Source organism: Harpegnathos saltator, unplaced genomic scaffold (genome assembly GCF_003227715.2).
Source record: "Harpegnathos saltator strain DR-91 unplaced genomic scaffold, Hsal_v8.6 scaffold781, whole genome shotgun sequence".
Taxonomy (NCBI): domain Eukaryota; kingdom Metazoa; phylum Arthropoda; class Insecta; order Hymenoptera; family Formicidae; genus Harpegnathos; species Harpegnathos saltator.
Window position 1 is genome coordinate 59,499 of NW_020230628.1, and position 18,002 is coordinate 77,500.

An 18,002-nucleotide genomic window follows, 5' to 3' on the forward strand; every position below is an offset into this window, starting at 1 on the left:
GGACGCGGTGCGAGATCGAGAGATCGTCATGTGTGCGACGAATGTAGCGCGGCAGGATGTCGAGTCGGCGTCGATGAGCTCGAACGAGGTACAGCCGAGCTGGCTGATCAGCCTGTGCATTCCGCGCGTGCTGAAGAAGCCAAGAAGCCCGAGGTATCCGACAGGTCCGACGGTGCCTGAAGCGCAGCGACTGGTAGCAACGAAGAATGCGTACTCGCAGACGTACTACAAGTTTTTGAAAAATCTCACCGACAATCGATGCGTCGACATCCTGAACGTGCCTGTAAATCCCGAGAAGCCGGACACGGTGTTTTACCGCGACTCCTGCGAGATGTTGCTTGACGAAATGGACGAGTTGACGGAGAGTGGGCAGTAGAAGGACACCGTGCGAGGAGCAGAATAAAATAAAATCCACTTGCTATCTATCTCGAGTGAGTTGAAACTTTTCCGAAATAAGGTCGTTGCTTTCCCTCGCTTAGCGGCGCGTGAAGGCGAATCGCTGTTCGATCGCGCATCGCTGATAAATAAAAATGATCTCGTCCTCAAGTTGTAACACCTGAGAACGAACGCACCGTTGCAGACTCGCTCTGTTCAGCTGTGCAGTATGAAAATTAAACGGTTATTTGAATCGCCAATCGGTACTCTTTTCTTTTTTTTTGTATAGCGGTGCAAGTTTATTTTATTGTGATGTTTGGACAAATACGTGCAGCGAGTACAGGGACTGTCGGCAGTCGCGAAATTTGGATTTAGGGTCCATGAATACAGTTTACGCGGAACTGGAAAGTGAGAAAAAGTGGTAATGTAATTCAAGTATTAATGAAGATATAAATGTAATAGATATATTTGCAGAGGAGTAGCATAATTGACATAAATATAAATTCCGCGCAAAAATTATAGGATTGCACTGGATGGAAAGGACATTACAAACTGTCCTTTCACAAAATTATCCTTTCGAGACTTATTCATCAGCATCCTCGCCGAAGGCATTACAATTGATTGAAATTCCTATTTTTCACGAGAAAAATGGTACTTTAATTAAAACGAATTTAACTTGAGCCCCGTTGAATCGTTCGTTCTTTTCAAAAACAAAAGTATCCGACTACTCGTTGACTCGTACCGTTGGAAAATGGAAAGATCTTCGACTTGTCAAAGCTGAAAAATTAAAAAGCAAAGAAACATTTTACAAATTGTTAAATTGTATTACTTCGAAATACAAATGCTTCCTGAGTTGCCGTTATGTTTGTAAAATTAGAAAATAAAAGGTGCATTTAATTTATCGTTGAGTTGTACTACTATACTATCTCGATTTGTGAGTAGAAATGGTGGCGTCTCATAGCGGAGACTTTGCAACTAAAAGTCAACAGACCCAACTGCTTCTCGGATGAAGAGGCTGATTTTCAGCCAAGACTCAAACTACAATTCATCCGCCTCCATAAAATTTAAAGCCGAAACTGAACCAGGCATTTTTTATGAACTTTCAGAATTGTATTCGAAAGTACTCATCGAAATATATAAAGTGACACCACCTTCGAGTTTTTCCCTCTGCCGAAAATAGAGATATCGCCGTAATTACTGAAAATCAATTACTTGTAGGTACTTCCGATGGAGGGAAAAAAAATTCAAGAATAATGTCATTTTACTTAATTTGATCAATCCTCTCAAATGCAATTCTAAAAATTCTCAAAAAATGTCTGGTTTAATTTCGGCTAAATTTCACGGAAATTGTGGTTCAAGTCTTGGTGAACATCAGCTTCTTAACCGAGACTCGAACCACAATTTACCAGCCTCCGTAAAATTTGATCGAAACTAAACCAGGCATTATTTTCGGGAATTTTTAAAATTGCATCTCCGTTACAAGACGCCACCGTTGAAAAAAAGAAAGAAATAAAATAAAAAACGAAGTAGGGGTATAACTCAACGGCAAGGTAGACGCGCCTTTTATTTTCAAGCTCTACGGCACGAGTAGAGCTTAGAAAGAAGTAAAATTAAGTAAAATTGGTAAAAGGTCTCTTTGTTTTTAAATTCGTCGACAAGTCAAAAGAGAAGATATCTGGCTTTGGTGGATGTAGTTTATTGATACCTTTATTGATACCACGAAAAGAACGAAATCGTACATCTCATTCGGAAAACGATACATCGTGCGTGCAAATGAAGGGTATGACGTTGATGGTGCACCTCTGCTTTGTCTCTCCTGTCGAGCGCGTCGCATCAACAGCAGCATCAGCAGCAGCGGTAGCAGCAGCAGTGGGCCGAATTCGTTCGCTTATTTACTTACTTATTTGTCGCATATTTCCTTAATGACAGGGTATATGGGGGGGGGGGTGAGGGGGTATGGTACTTACGCTAAATCAACGCGTACAGCCGGAGTGGGAACATCGGGAGCGGTTATTCGCTATTACGGTACGGCTAATCGGTACGGTTTTATTGAGTACGAATTAATTACGATAAGTACAAGTATGCTTGTGCATTGTAGTTTCATAGAAAACGTCACGTGGCCTCGTAGCTTCGTGTCAACATGTCGAACGCCGCGCGAATTTCGTTCGGCCCGATCGTGCAGGACCGTGCGCGAAATTAATACGACGAAATAATCGCTAACGCGATTTTATTATCGCTAACGCGAATGCACCGGCGACGCTCGCCGCATGTAGCTCGCTGCTAACGTACGTGGCTCACTAAATATACGTATAAGCTGCTTGTATCTTACACGCGAATCAATATCAGACGCGTCAATAAATACCCAAGCAACGCCGAAGTCAACGCTAAAGTCGTCTAAAAGATGCCCCAGAATTTTCTAAAAGATCCTGGAGAAGTCCTAAAATCCTTCTCAATACCTCCTCGCCTTTGCGGCATCCTTCGAACGCGTTCTCGCCTAATCGCCGAGCACTATCGCGGCGTTCAACGTGTTAACGAATGCAGCTGTCTGTGTGTGTGTGGAATGTGTCTATGTGTCTATGCGTGTACGTGAATGTGTGTGTGTATGTGTGATCTCGACACCGAACCGGAATATCGGTCGACATCAGTGTCTCATTCTATCCGAGTCTTTCGAGATAGCCACTAGAACAGAGTTTCAAAAGTCACTGCCAGCTCTGCGAGTACATGTATGTATGTTGTGTGTGTGTGTGCTTGTGTGTGCATGCATGCATGTATGTAACCGTGTACATGTGCATACGCGTGTGTGTCTGTTTCTCTCTGTGGGTACGTGTACTTCTCTCTATGCCTATTCTTTTTCGTTTAATCTCCCTTCTTCTCGTATTTAGCGTTGCGTGTATTCTTTTTCTTACGTGTCGACGATTAGCGATGGCAGTGAATACTGGATCTCGCTCTAGAGCTTCGAGATCACACTCTCTCTCTCTCTCTCTCTCTCTCTCTCTCTCTCTCTCTCTCTCTCTCTCTCTCTCTCTCTCTCTCTCTCTCTCTCTCTCTCACTCACTCACTCACTCACTCACTCTCTTTCTTGCACTCAATCTTTCTCTCCCTCTCTCTCTCTCTCTCTGCCTCATTCGTACAGCTTTATTTTTCTCATGCTTTTTTCTTACGCAATATGAAACCCTACCCGCAGTCTCTCCCTCGCGTTACCTTCTCTTCGTTACGTTTCGTTTTTTGCTTTCTTGCTCCTCTCGCCGTGCACTTCACAGCTTCTTGTACCAGAAGAGGTAGTGCTCGCCCTCGCTGATTTGCAAGTCGTCGACACCTGCAAATACGGCGCGCGGTTATATCACGATCGCGAGGTAGTTCTGGTTGGTTTCGTCGTCGCACGGTAAATTTCTGCATCGCATCCTCGATACGCGTTCGAATCTACAGCCGCATGCATAATTTTCCCTCGAGATATCGAGCGAGGGAGAAATCAACGCGAACAGGATTTCTCTTCTCGTTCCGTCTTTTTATCTTTCTCTTCGTCGCGTCGTCTCTACTCGCATTCTTCATCATATACCATACCATTATTATTATTATTCATAAAAATAATAGTCGCAAGCCGGCTGCGACTATTATTCGTCGTACCTCCAGGCGCGACCAGTTGATTCCCGGGCGGCGAGGAAGGTTCCGGCGGCGACGGCAGTCTGTAGAGCAGCCAATAGTGATAGGACATCGGCTCCTCCTTGTAGCCGGCCAGCGTGTGAACGTAGTGACCGTTAGGCCATTCGGACGCGGTGAACTGGAAATGAGGCGACATCTCCGCCGCCAGCAGCATCACCCCGTAGAAGGTCTCGTTCTTGGGCGCGGTCACCGTCAGGTTGTACGTCTCGTTGAGATTGCTGCCGACCCACAGGGTGTACGACACATTCACCAGCACCGGCGGCGCCGTGCCCGCGATCGTCGTGTCCACGTTGCTGACGTTGCCCGCCGAGGCCGAGGGTATCGCGGTCTCGCTGTGGTTGTCCGAGGTCGAGACGTCTGCAACTCGTAAGTTTAACGGACCATCGTTTCGTCCCTTCCACGACGACGAAAGTCTACGACCGATGCGTATTATCGCGAACGTATCGATTCTCCGATGGGGTGACTTTCGATCCGAGTCAGACTTGAGAGCGCTAAGACGAGCGAATTTCCGTCCGGACGGAAGAGTCTAATTAGAGTCGCGGGGGACTTTGATGAAAAGTTACGGGAGGGGGGCTCTACAAATCCACTCCCGTGAACTCGAATTAATGAATCTCCGCCAAAGACGGAGATGCGACTGCAAAAATACTGGCTCGGTGGGAAAATTCGGTGCGATTCTTCGCCTGCTCGAAGCGATCAGTTTCCATGACAGGACATTAACAGGACATTGGCGACAGGTCGCAGATATCCTTGACTGCTTGGTCGCACTCGGTTCTCACCGAGTGCGACCAAGTCGTCAGGTTCGACAGGAGAATCGGATCGAGCTTCTCGACCGAACCCTCGGTACAATGAGACAGTTACTGTTGCTGGTGGTGAGACGAGGTGGCGAGTTATCCGACAGACCCTGGCCGCAGTCAAGAGCTCGAATGCTGGCCAGCCCGCGCGGCGCAACCCCCAGCATCGCCTCGGCGGTGACCCGGACGTCGCCGCGAAAAGAGCCGTCCGTACGCTGCTGGCTGATCAGCCAGGCCAAGGCCGCGGACCTGTTCCAGTTGTCGGCCGGCTCGTTCTCCACCTCCTCCAGCGCCTGCATCACCAACGCGGTGGTGTGCAGGTCGCCGAAGCTGCCGTCGAGTCGCTGCTGCTGCGCCAGTCCCATCGACGGCTTGCGCACGAAGTGGTGGAGGTTCCGGTGCCGGTGGTCTTGGACGATGCACTGCAGCGCCAGGATCACCATCGCCACGGTGTCTGCGGACATTTTCGCGCGAGTCAACACACGAAGGTGGGAGAAGGTTGGCGTGATGGTCAGCGAGAAATGACATTTCTCAGCTAGCGCTAGCGCGGTCAAGTTGTCCTTTTTCATCGCGTCACCATTCGAAAGGAGTTTAACGCACCACGCCGTAGGCGACATGTTGCAATAATTATAGAAATCTTATCGAGTCACTTTCCAATTAGTTTGGACTGATTAACGAGTTACTTTCGGAATTCAGTTTGATCGTGGTGATCGCGCGATTGGACCCTTTTCTTTTTTTTTATCACGGTGGGGAAATCCTCATGGATACCCTCGACCCTTGGGGGGATCGAAATTGGATTGGGGAGAGGGGGGCGCGTGATTGGACCCTGACCCAGGTAGAACAGAAAATCCACGATGACATGAAAATGACGAGAAAATGACTGAATCATAATGAAAAAAGTGCGTTTTCCTCATCATTTCGACGTCATTCTGATGTCATCGTGATTTTCTGTTCCGCCTGGGGGAGTGAGTTCTCACGGATTTTAAGGTTTGAAGAGAGGGACTGCGGGGGACTCTCCGCGTGCACTCACCGACGTTGTGGTCTCGCGCGGCGTTCGCGATGTCCAGGAGGCGACGGATCTGCCGCTTGCGCACGTGCGCCTGCGCGCTGCACGCCGCGAGCGTGGTGAGCGCGAACTCGTAATCGGTCGGCGGCTCGTGATGCTGCAACGTGCCGATCAGGTCGTGACCGTGGAACTGCCTCGGGTCCATGCACATCGCGTTCAAGGCCAGAGTGTAGCGCGCCAGCCGAACCGGGGAAAAGCCGACTTCTCGGTGTCTGTATGCGAGCGCGAGAAAAAGCAGAGTCAGTATCTGGCGAACGTGTTTTGCGGGGAAGCGTCGTGTTCAAGCCCGTTCGACCTCTTCAGGGACGCTGATGCATGTGTGCGCCCGTTCGGATACGTGCAATTTATCTCCTTCGCTCGGAGCATTATCGACGAAGTTAGAGCGTGCGGGGAGGAGGAGGAGGAGGAGGAGGAGGAGGGGGGGGCGCGAATCTCGCCACGTGACCGACGAACGTCGTACTTGCGGACTCGTCGCTTCAAAACGAAACATTCTCGTCCGACATGAAAATATTTCTCCATGTTACATATCATTGTGCTTTTTACATGTTTATAATAAATATTTTGAATGTTTAGACTCGCTCGTGCGCGTGAAATCTTGAATTTAACACATCACACGGTATATAAATGCAAGAGAATCGTCGTCGAAGAGAGACGAAGCACGGAGCACGGAGGTTCTCGAGGCTCAAGTTGAAGACTCCTCGAGGAAGAGCGACGATCGCTCGAGCGGCTCTCGATTGCACCGGATGAGCACGCGAGCGAGGTGGGTGGAGCGAGCTGGTGGATCGCGCTCGGTGTAATTGCAATTAATTGGGATATTAACGCTTCGGGTCCTCGGCGACGCTCTTTGCGCAACGACGAGCGACTGAAGCAGACACTCCTAGCGGAAGAATCGATAACGCGGAAGCGCCGCGCCGACGAGCGCGAATCCGCCGTCGTCGAGGAGGGCCGCTCTCTCTCTCTCTCTCTCTCTCTCTCGCGAAACGGAGCGGCGTCGCACCTAGACGAGGTCTGTCTCCGTGCACGCCAGCGATAACTCGGCGATAAAGAATGTCAAGACGTGTACACGCCGGGCTCTGAGAACTACCCGCTCGCTCCCCCCCCTCCTCTCTCTCTCTCTCTTTCTCTCTCTTCACTTCCCCGCGCACGTGAAGTTTCTAGGTCGCTGAAAAGTACCGCAGTATTATTACTTATACGTCCGTGGCGTACTTCGGGGACTCGGCCCACCTAGGGCCTCGTGAAATTGTCTACTCGTCACAAATCGTCGTCGTCGATCGCGAGCTGAGCTTCCCGATCGGCCTCGAGGCGACGCGCGTGCCGATCGTCCGCTGCTGACGAAGGCGTTCTACTTGTTTTGCACTTCGGACTCGAAACGGGGAATCCGACCGAGCTCACAAGTAAATCTCGGGGAACGTCAGACGCCGATTTGTTTCCAATCTTTTATAGTTATTTCTTACATGTCAAAACATGAAGAAATCCGTTATCATTTTCAGCTTGAATTAATTTTTTCAATTTTTTCGGAATTTTTCAAGTTTTGCACAAGGACACTATTTTATACGTATTTAAAACAATATTTCTTAAAAATATATATGTCTGATTTGTTGAAACTTGCACACACATGTCGCCGATTAAAAAGATCAGAATCATTTTGTAAAATTCAAAATGGCGGATCTAATATGGCTGACGTCATTGTTGAAAAAGTGTTCAGTTTCACGCTACACGTTCGACGTTGGATAATCTTTCGGCTCACTGTCCGGCAAACAAGTTCATTTTAACGTCAAAATCTGATAAAAAAATGAACAAGAAGTGAACAAAAAACTTCGGAAATTTCGAAAAAGTTGAAAAAATTAATTTAAGCTAAAAATGACAACAGATTTCTTTATATTTCGACATTAAAGATAACTATAAAAAATCAGCGAAACAAATCTGACGTCTGACGAGTCCCCGAGGTTTACTTGTCAGCGTCGCACATCTTGGGTGAGGGGGGACGGGGGAGGGGCGGAAAAATGTTAATTAGCATGACTCTGTACCTCCACAGCGAAAGCACAATCTCCAGTTCCATCTGCTTGGCGGTGAGCTGCAGCTCGAGCGGCGCCGGCGGCGCGACGTTGTCGTCGCGGGAGAGATTCGCCAGGCGGAGAACCAGAAGCACCCGGTGCGTGTCGTTACCCCATCCGGCGTCCTTGTCCCGTTGACTCCACAGCCACGTGGCCGCTCGCTCGAGGATGGTCTCCGCCTCGGCGTCGGCGGACGTCACCTCGGTGTTGCCCACTGAGTACCGCGACCGCGAACGTTCTCTCGTTATTATTCTCTTATCGCGAGGTTATACACGCATTCCCGCCATGTTGACTGCTGTGACGGCCGGGGGGGGGGGGGGGGGGAGGAGAAGGATGATACCCTCGTCGAATTTATTCCTATTAGCTTTATATGCTTCTGACGGTCTTGCTCCCGTTTGTGCCGTTTAATCCGTTTATCGTCACGTTCGTGTGTGTGTGTTAAGTTCGTCCTTTTTGAGCCCGGAGGATCTAACCAATTTTGCTCGCGATGGAAGTGGTGTGTGTGTGTGTGTGTGTGTGTGTGTGCGTGCGTATGATGCGCATTATTTGCATTTTTTAATCCGGGAAAGAGGACTGGGGAGGAATCGAAAAGACCCGGAAAAAGTTTGAATCGAAAAAGAGAGGAAATTTCTTCCCTCGATACGGCGACTTTGGAGTCGCCGGCGATGAGGCGAACGCGCGAGTCCTGCGAGTCGCACTCACCCTCGCCGTGTCCTTGGCCGTTCAAAGCGGAGTCGAGCGCTCGGAGGGACGACGGAGGGACGTCAGCACACGGCAGTCAACGTGGCCGAGACGCGAGTCGTTTTCGTGGATTACGCAAACGTACCTTCCGCACGGGCGAAAACGCACAGCCATCCGAGGAGGAGGGTCACCGCCGCCATATTCGCTCTTCCCCACATCACACCCGGGCTAGCGTCTCAAATTGCGTCCGTCGTCCTGTTGCACCTGAAAAAAATCGAATATAGAACGATTCGCACGGATATATAAGGAAACTCCGTTAACACACTATGTGTTATCCCACTTTTCCCTCGCTCCTCCGGCAATCTTTTCCCCTCCGCTCCACCTGCTCTTTTTTCGTAATATTATTCTCCCGCCCTCGTGCGGCAAATATCCCGGGCGAAAAGTTAGCGCCGCGGGAACGTCGGCGGGAATGGTCCTCGGTATCGCTCAGTATGCATGCCCTCGCTCGCGGAGAGCAAATCTTTCGGCGGAAAGTTCGCGCGCGGGCGCGGCGTCGCGCGAGTTCCCATAGAATATACCATGAATATTTAAACGTTCCCACCAGCCTTCCTCGCGTGTTTCGTTAAACTTCCCAGCGCGCAGACAAACACGCCGGAATAAAGCGCGCGGATAGAGACAGCGAGACGGAGAAAGAGGGACGGACGGACGGACGGACGGATGGGGGGGAGGGAGGGAGGGAGGGAGGAAGAGGGAGCAGGAACTGCATTCGAGGCGCACTCGCGCCGCGCTGCTTTGATTTTCGTGCTCGGACCTCCGCGAGCGAATTAACTTACGCGTCAGGCACGTCCACACGTCCGGGAACTCGTTCGACAGATATCGCGCCGGCTAATCACGATCAACGTCAAATCGCAACCGTCGTTAATCGAGACTCGCTCGCGCGGTGCCCATGCGAGCTCGTCGTCGACGACGGCGGCGGCGGCGGCGGCGGCGCGTGTCCGCGCGTTGCGAGTTATCCACCCCTGGCGATGACATCGCGCGTTGAGAGGCGGCCCTCTCGTCCGGTTAATTCATTATCCGCGGTGACTCGGCCAGTTAATTCATTATCCAGATCATAACTCCGCGAATTCCTTGCCTTGCGGCGCGCACGAGCGCGAGTGCGGCAATTTCCCTCGCCGCGGGGAATTTAAATTTTTAATAAATCGCTCGTGAGAGAGAGAGAGAGAGAGAGAGAGAGAGAGAGCGTGTCCGCTAATCAATCTTCCTGATTATTTTAACGTACCTTTTTTCGACGCGTTTACCTCGTCGTTGATTAAATCGTCGCGGAATTAGCACCGTGGGACTCATGAGTGCGCATTTCCTTCCGCTCCCCCCTTCTCTCTTTCTTTCTCACTCTTTTTTTTTTTTTTTTTTCATGCGAAAAGTCAGGATGCGTGGAGTTACACTTAGATCATTCTTGACCTGTTTGGATATGGCTATGTACATTTTCATTTCTTTTCATTTCATTTCGTTTTATTTCATTTTATTTTATTTTACTTTTACTTTACCTAATCCCGAGATTTTTGAAATTGATATTAACGAATTTTAAATTCCAACTGTTCTGTATTTTAACTCATGTTTTAATTTGTAAATTCTGTCTATGCGCTTGAGGGGACTTGTCCCAGAGCGCTCAATAAATGACGCTTCTCTCTCTCTCTCTCTCTCTCTCTCTCTCTCTATTTCTCTGCATTTTTTTATTTATCCCTATCGATACACGCTATCTAAATAATCGCTCAATATCGCGACCGACCGGTCATTTCCCGTTTAATTAATTGGACAGGTAAACCTCATGTTGCTCACGCGATGCGCTGAGAGGCGCGCTCTTGCGCCCGCGACAAATTACCGTACACTGATAGAAAAATATAGTTGAATTAACTATAACCTCACTATATCTTATAGTTCATTCTGGCGTCAACCATATTTTTATAGTTCGTCGAACCTGCCTGCAAAATATAGTAGAATAAACACAAACATATAGTCAATGATTGTCTAAAATAATTGTTTAGTTACTTTTACACATATATGGTAATTTCTCATTCACAAATATAGTGAAATTTAATATTCATATAGTTACATCTGTCATCATTTAGCAAATATTCTGGTAATATTGACTATATAAAAGAGTTACTTTACCTACCATTTTATATTTGTATCCATACAATAATTTTAGTTTAACTTACTATAATTCTCAGTAAAAATATTATATGGTTGGTTATACTATGCCTGTATCGTAATGATTACCGATATTGTGGTAATACTTACTATTTCGGACTATAATTTAATTACTATATCATTATAATTCCAAATATCATATACTTTTCCCTCAGTGTACGGGTCCTCTCCTCCCCGAAAAGCGCCCCGCGGCCGCTCGTCCCGCGAGCGGTCTCAAGACAAGCGGTGACAACGCGTTCTCGTGCCTGTCGCACGAAAACCGCGCGTCTGATTCATCGGTGTTTACTTTTCCACAGGACACCGCGCGGGGAGAGACATCGGCGACTCGCGCGGCCGCTCTCGCGCGATCGATCGCGCCGGTCGCGGGAATCGAACGAGCGCGTCCGCCGCGTCGGCCCATCGGTGGAATCTACAAGCGTGCGGTCTGCTCTGCGGCTTGATGAAACGTTTTAATAAAGAACGTCGCCGCCGCGCCGCGCCGCGCCGTCGTCGTCGCATACGCACACGAGGTGTACACGAGAGAGAGAGAGAGAGAGAGAGAGAGAGAGAGAGAGAGAGAGAGAGAGAGAGAGAGAGAGAGAGAGAGAGCGAGAGAGCGGAACGCTGGCAGGGCGCTGGCACGTGCACGCGCGTACGTATGCACGCACCGTCGCGCGACACCGACATGGGCGATAAATCGTGCCCTGCCGGATATACCAGCAAGTGGAACACAAGGGACGTCGGGCGTCGGTATGCCCGTGGAACACGACTCGAGCGCGCGATATTGCGTGGGATCGATATCGTGGCGCCTGTCGCCCTCTCCGAGTCCACGTATATATATATATATATGTACACACATACACATATACACGTGTAACTATGTAGACAGGTATGTGTACCTGGATAGCCTCCTCTCTCCCCCTCCCTTGCTCCTCTCTCTCTCTCTCTCTCTCTCTCTCTCTCTTTCTCTCGCGCTCTCTCTTTGGGTCTCCTTCCTTCCTCGCTCTCTTCCGCTCGTTGTCCGCTCACGACGACGCGTCCTCTATCGCGCTCATGATCGCGCGACATCATCCCCGTCTCTCTATCGAGCCGTCGTCGCGAATCTCGAGGAAGAGCATAGAGCGCGCGGGTTGCTAACGGAAAACCGGTGTGGTGTGTCGTCGTCGTCGGTGTTCTGAAGTCGGCTGCGAGACAAAACGGTCGAGAGCGTAGCGTGTAATGTACACAAACACAGTCAAATTAAAATCGTGACTCGCATTTTTCGTGTCGTTCCCCCCCCATCATCCTCCCCCACGCCCCTCTGCACGCCCCGCTGTCTCCGGCCGTTTACTCTCCCTCTGTTTCCGTTCGCGACTATGTGTGTGTGTGGCGCGTCGCATTCGCGTTATTAATAAATTTCCATTCGACGGGTATATTTTTACTTGACGCGTCCCGCGATAAACCGCTATAATTGCATCCCCCGACGTTTATTCCGAGCCCCTGTCGCGCAGAAAAGTCGGTGTGGGCGACTTTCAGAAGACCCCGACACGCGCATTCCGTTATTCTGGGGGACGGTCAAGGGACAAGAGGGATTGCACATGTAATGTTCTAAGAGGGCAGCGGGGGAGGGGGAAGCGGAGGAAATGAATCAATGAATTCCGTCGAACGGCAGTAATAGTCGTCGTTTTAAATCCTGCTAATCCTCGCGTGCATAAAAACTGCATTTATTATGCACCACCGATGCTAATTCCGCAGATATCCACGAAAGCATCCATCGGTCCCCTCCCCTCCCCGCTCCTCCCGGCAGTCGCGCGCGAGCAGTCGGGAGAGCTTTAAATATTCCAGCGGAATATCGAAGCGAGCGCTTCACCTGTTTTCGGCTCGACGCAGCTCGCTTATGTAACGGAAGCAAGCGGACGGCGAGCGTCCGTGTTGGCGAAAACAGACGGGAATAAAACGCGCGAGAATAAACGAAGAAGGAAAATAATCCGACGCGATGCGCCGTGAGCCTTGAAAACTCGCTCTCGCGACCCTCACGAGGACTCGGGGGGGAGAAGACGGAGGAAACGAAGACGGAGCCTTCGCTTTCAGAGGCGACCTCTCTCTTTCTCTCTTTGTCGAGGCAGCAGACGCGCGGATTTATACGGCTGTTGCCGTCGCTGCTGCTAACAGCTAATACTCCGCCAAGCCGCTTCGATAATGTGTCCGATCTCGAAGGGGTTGCACAGCTCCGTTAGCGGACGACGTCAGGGGGCGGGGAGGGGGAACGATGCTGCGTCCGGCTGGATGAAGCTGCCACCGTCTCTCTCGCCTCCGCCAGCCGAGAGGGAAGGAGAAAGAGAGCCGGGATCCAAGGAGACAGAGAGAGAGAGAGAGAGAGAGAGAGAGAGAGAGAGAGAGTTGCAGAGAGGGCGAGAAGGAGAGGGTGAGCCTGGCAGTTAGGACTGTTCCGCGGCAACGCGGACTATAATGGCGTTACAGCGGCTTTCGTGCGGCGGTCGGAAACGTCGATGCGAAGCGATAATAGCGACGGGAATGCAATATCGCGGGCTATGCCGGTGTAATGGATAAAAGCTCGGTTATCCTCCCGGGTAGCCCGGCTCGAATCCCAGCCATCCCCTCCGCGCGCACCCCTGCTCGCCCCGCGCCCATCCCTTTGGCTTCTTCTAAACATTGCCCCGGCGCAATGGTACTACGTATATATACCATTGTTCTCCGGAGACTCGGAACTCACTTAGAGCCGCGGCTAAACAGCTTAGCCGCCTCTGCCGTCTCCGCTGCCTCCTCCTCCGCCGCCGCCGCCGTCGCTGCCGCCGAAACTGCAAAATGCAATAGCCCTCACTGCGGTCCGTTGCAATCGTTTAGGATTACAGTCCGGCTGGACGTGGGATTCCTAGTTTTCCCTAATCCTCGGAACCTCCTCCCCCACCCCACCCCACCCACCCTCCATCCGACGAGTGTACTTGCCGACGGTCGCGCGACTTGGGTAATTGTTTCTCTTTCTTCTTTTTTACATTCATAGGCTGAGCACTCTCCACGGAAGAGGATGTGGTCTGTGCCGGCGGGCACCCCCTCGATCTTTGTTCAGCTTCGTTCTTATTGGAGATGGCTAGACGAGGATGCCTGCGTGGAGGGGAGAATAATTGTCGCTCGTGTCTCGTCGTGAAATCTCCCTCAAAGGGAGAGAGAAGAAGATTCGTCGAAACTTATGGGTAAATTGCGCGGCGGCAGTGTCGGTGTATCGTCCTTTAATGGACTCGCGAGGGTGCTGATGGGGAAGCTCGCGAGGACAGGCCGCCGTTGTAGTCGGGGAACGAAGTTTCGGGAAAGAGAGCGGAGCCTCCGCGGCAAGACACATGTAATTGTCGCAATAAGCCGAGTTACGATCGCGACGATTGCACGATAAACAAGGTTGCGCAATAAACGGCAAAGTGATGTAGCAGATTATCTCCGGCGCGGGGGACGTCTGTTTCGAAGTTGCCGGCGTAACCGTGCCCGTCGTCGGGCTAATTGCGGGTGTAATTGGAATTCGCGGAGCGCGCGCGGCCGGCGCTTCACCACGGAAACGAGAACGAGATGTGACAAGCCCCGTGACGGGGCGATGACGTCTCGATTCGAGCGTTCGTGGACGATCGGTTCGAAAAAAGAAAGGAGAAAAGAAAAAAACGAGCGCCTCGCACGACGAAGAAAAGGAGAGACGAGCGCGCGCGCAGTTTCCGAAGCCGACGCAACTGATCCCGAGATTCCCGGCGATTCTGCAGTTTCCAATATTCCGGCGGAATTGCGCCGCACAGAGACGCACGGGAGAAAAAAGCATGCACAATAATCACGGAGCAAACGTTCGGGGTTTGATAGCGCGATGCCGGGTTATTGACCGACGGCGGCGGCGGCGGCTTTTGAAGTGGTTAAGCTGAAGCGGCGCGCGCGCGCGCGCGCCTACACGGCAGCGATATAATACTATCCGCTGTAATACACCTGATTGTACAAAGGAGGCTTAATACCCCGAGCAACAACGCAGCTCGAGACAGCTATTCTCAAGAGCCCGTCTCTCCTCGGTGAATTTTAGCCTCGGAGGGAGCTGGAAATTCGTGAGAGAACCGCGCAAAAATAGACGCACGTCGCTATCGACGGGAATAATTACGTAATGCAAAAGAGGGATTCGCGCGCGCGCGCGCGCGCGCGCAGCTTGCAATTGCCAATTTTATTTGTGTCGTTATCGTTTGCCGTTATCGGCTCGAATTAGTGTCGGAGAGGAATTCGCGCGAATTGAGGAAACGCCGGCTACAAACGGGGGGGGGGGGATGTCGGGAATGTGTAGAATCCGGGAGGGACCATCTGTTAATTTATTCAGACGCGAGCGCGCGAGCAAGTCAAGTTTTATCCTCGAAGTTGCGGAATACGTGAGAGCGTGCGGGCGCAGGTGTCGTTACCGCCATTACTGTTAATTAGCGTTGGATTGATACGGCAATATTTGCCCCGGAGGAGACGGCGGAGCGTCCCACTTTAAAGTGGAAAATTGCAGCCAGGCGACAGTATAATAATGAATAGTTTAGAGTGAGAGAGAGAGAGAGAGAGAGAAAGAGAGAGAAGGAGAAGCGGACAGTGAAATCAAGGCGAGTCTCGCGACACGAGTTCGCCGTCGTATTTACACGACGCCAATTACGCGACTTTATAATTGCGCCGCCGATGAAATATTCATTCTGTCAGCCGCGCGTATAGAACGCGCGCCGATCTGGGTCGCGACTCGGACTCGGATAATCTAGGACTGGGAATTTATGAATGATAGCCGATGCGATACGCGATGCACGTCTAGCGCGGACTAGTTTCAGAGTCGTGAGACTTTCCTTTCTCAGCCGCAAACTTCCACAGTCAAGAAAATGACTGCAATTTTGGAACTTGCGCTCGATATACACACGCACGCACGCTCCCTCCTTCTCCCCTATCTCCCTTTCCCTTGCACTTTCTTTTTCTCCATTCCCCCTGACAAAAAGAATTGTGCCGAAACTTTGCGCATACCTGCGAGAAAAGCGAGGAGTACGGTGTGGAAGAAATGGAACACGTGGGGAATACGCGGAAGTTGTACAGCCGAGTGTACGTGACGAAACATCCGATTGCGTTCGCGACGCAACGTAATCTACATAAAATCATGCGCCATAATTTATATGTGTTCAGTCAATTTGCATATTTACATTTTCATTTGCGCTCATTTACATTTTCACTCCAATGATATCGCCGTGCATCACCGGATATGATGATTTAACACAGCCGTGATAGAGAGACCATTTCCCGTGCGGCCGCGAAGAGAGGAGGCATCGAATGCCGAGCGGAACATACGTGCGTTATTTTTTTCTCTCCCACCCCCCTCTCTCTTTCTCTCTATTTTTGTATTTCTCCTCCGTTTTTTTTTCCTTTTTTTTCTAATTCGAACGCATCCGTCTCAATTGCGATTTCATCGCGCACGAACAACGACGCTCCGGACAACCCTCGTTGTCCCGGTTTTTTCGCACGAGCGAACCTTTTTATTTCGAATCCACATCATCGTGGTACAACATAGCGCGCGCGCGCGACATCCGCTACAAAATTCACCGCTGGCTAAAACGCCTTCAACTCGAGCGTTCTCAGGCGTCGAGTGGCCGAGAGTCGCGTGCGTGTCCTCGTCCTCGAGACTCGTCGTCGGGGAATCACAAATCGCGCCCGACCGTGACGGCGGTTTGCGGAAAGCAGGAAAAAGTGAGATTTCCCCGTCGGAGAGACACGACGGCCCTACCGACGTCGATCCGATTCAATCTCTAATCAGTCACGTTCCCTCACTCGCTCTCACGGCGATTCGGCGAATCCGATCACTTCAATGTACAAAGGCGAAAGCCGACGAGCTCGAATCTTCCCGGAGGTTCTCTCTCTCTCTCTCTCTCTCTCTTTCTCTGTCTCTCTCGGACGGGACGCGTCAGCCCGCGGAACGACCCGATCGGACTTTTACTCCCGACCGCGGAGGTCGAAAGTTTCGCTTACCTTAGCGAGAGCGGAGCTGAGTGTCGTCTTGTTTGCCCGCGCTGTGGGCTGATCTCGGCGGTCGGGTCGTGTTCTTCCTTGTTCCTCGGGAACTTGTATCTTCGCGGTCGGAGAGCGTTGTGCCTCCTTGCCAAGGCCGCCGCCAAAACTGACTCGATGGCGGCGTCGATGACGACGACGGTGGAGCGCGGCGGCGGCGGCGGCGGCGGCGGCGATAACGACGACGACGACGACGACGACGACGACGACGACGACGACGACGACGACGACGACGACGACGACGACGACGACGACGGCGGCGGCGACGGCGACGACGACGACGGCGACAACGACAGCGACGACGAAAGCGCGACGACGGGTGCCGCCACGATGCGCCTGTCTCGTGAATGCGCAATGCAGACCGAACCCAGGAACGGCGGCGCGTCGCGCCGCGCTAGGGGTTGGAGAACCGCCCTCTCTCCTTCACGAGCACCCCGTCCGTTTCAGCGATGGCCTCGCACCGCACGTCGCGCTGCGAATCTGGAACAAGCGCGAGCGACGTGATTCGCGTGCGAGAGGAATGTCCGTTGGTGGGATCAATGCTAAGGTCCTCTCTCTCTCTCTCTCTCTCTCTCTCTCCTCGTGAAATTTCGCCCGAGAGATATCTTTCCTGAAGAGAGAAATAAGGAGAGACCAACGCGACGCCGCAAATTGCCAGGTGATTTAGTTGCCTGTGAAAGTTCGAAAATGTGTAGTTGTATAGATTTAATTGCAGGTTCATAATCCTGTGTCGAACAGGACACTCGGCAAACTGTCACATAACGGGGCGTAAATAGAGGCGCATCCTCTAGGAAATGCGTTTCCTTCCAGGGAGATGGAGGGAAATTGGACATTTCGAAGATCGCACTTACAAGCTTCGAATCGCTCGAAAACGCGGGGTGGCAAAATGTGGGAGGAGGGGGGGGGGCGGGGAAACGAGGACGAAGCGCGTGTCCCAGCGCACGCGGGCAATCACGTGCGATCAATTAACGTCGCGATGTCGCACGCGAGTCTCTCGTCGCCGTCGCCACTCGTATCACTATCCCTTTCCAACATCCCTAGCAGCCCCGTCGCGCTCGATCCTCCCTCGCGCGAGTCTCCACGCACCCTCTCCGCGCGGACATAGTCGATTCCCTCGTGCCACCCTATTCTACCCATTTCCATCCATTTTTCCGAGCCACC

The 18,002-nt window shown here is 51.4% G+C and overlaps 1 protein-coding gene across 3 annotated transcripts; it reads right to left on the reverse strand.

Annotated features, from left to right (window-relative positions):
- Positions 1–3,474: 3,474 nt before the first annotated feature.
- LOC105187986 (uncharacterized protein CG3556) lies at positions 3,475–17,025 on the reverse strand. 3 transcript variants are annotated; one of them, XM_025306461.1, is made up of 7 exons: positions 16,803–17,025; positions 8,773–8,891; positions 7,920–8,160; positions 5,857–6,104; positions 4,894–5,280; positions 4,000–4,392; positions 3,475–3,691 (listed from the first exon to the last, which is right to left on the reverse strand). In XM_025306461.1, the coding sequence occupies exons 2-7, from the start codon at positions 8,843–8,845 to the stop codon at positions 3,630–3,632; spliced, it is 1,404 nt and encodes a 467-aa protein (XP_025162246.1). In that variant the 5' UTR covers positions 8,846–8,891; positions 16,803–17,025; the 3' UTR covers positions 3,475–3,629. The 3 variants fall into 3 exon arrangements, with proteins under 3 accessions (XP_025162246.1, XP_011147479.1, XP_025162245.1); XM_011149177.3 differs by having other exon boundaries at positions 4,000–4,398; positions 16,803–17,022; XM_025306460.1 differs by lacking the exon at positions 16,803–17,025 and adding an exon at positions 13,528–13,699 and having other exon boundaries at positions 4,000–4,398.
- Between the last annotated feature and the right edge of the window lie 977 nt (positions 17,026–18,002).

Excerpts from the sequence above, each read along its gene's own strand:
- LOC105187986 (XM_011149177.3), bottom strand. The coding sequence starts at position 8,845 with ATGTGGGGAAGAGCGAATATGGCGGCGGTGACCCTCCTCCTCGGATGG. Across the intron at positions 6,105-7,919 it reads ATTGTGCTTTCGCTGTGGAG|ACACCGAGAAGTCGGCTTTT; the intron begins GTACAGAGTCAT and ends GCTCGCATACAG. Across the intron at positions 4,399-4,893 it reads TCGTCTCACCACCAGCAACA|TTGCAGACGTCTCGACCTCG; the intron begins GTAACTGTCTCA and ends TAAACTTACGAG.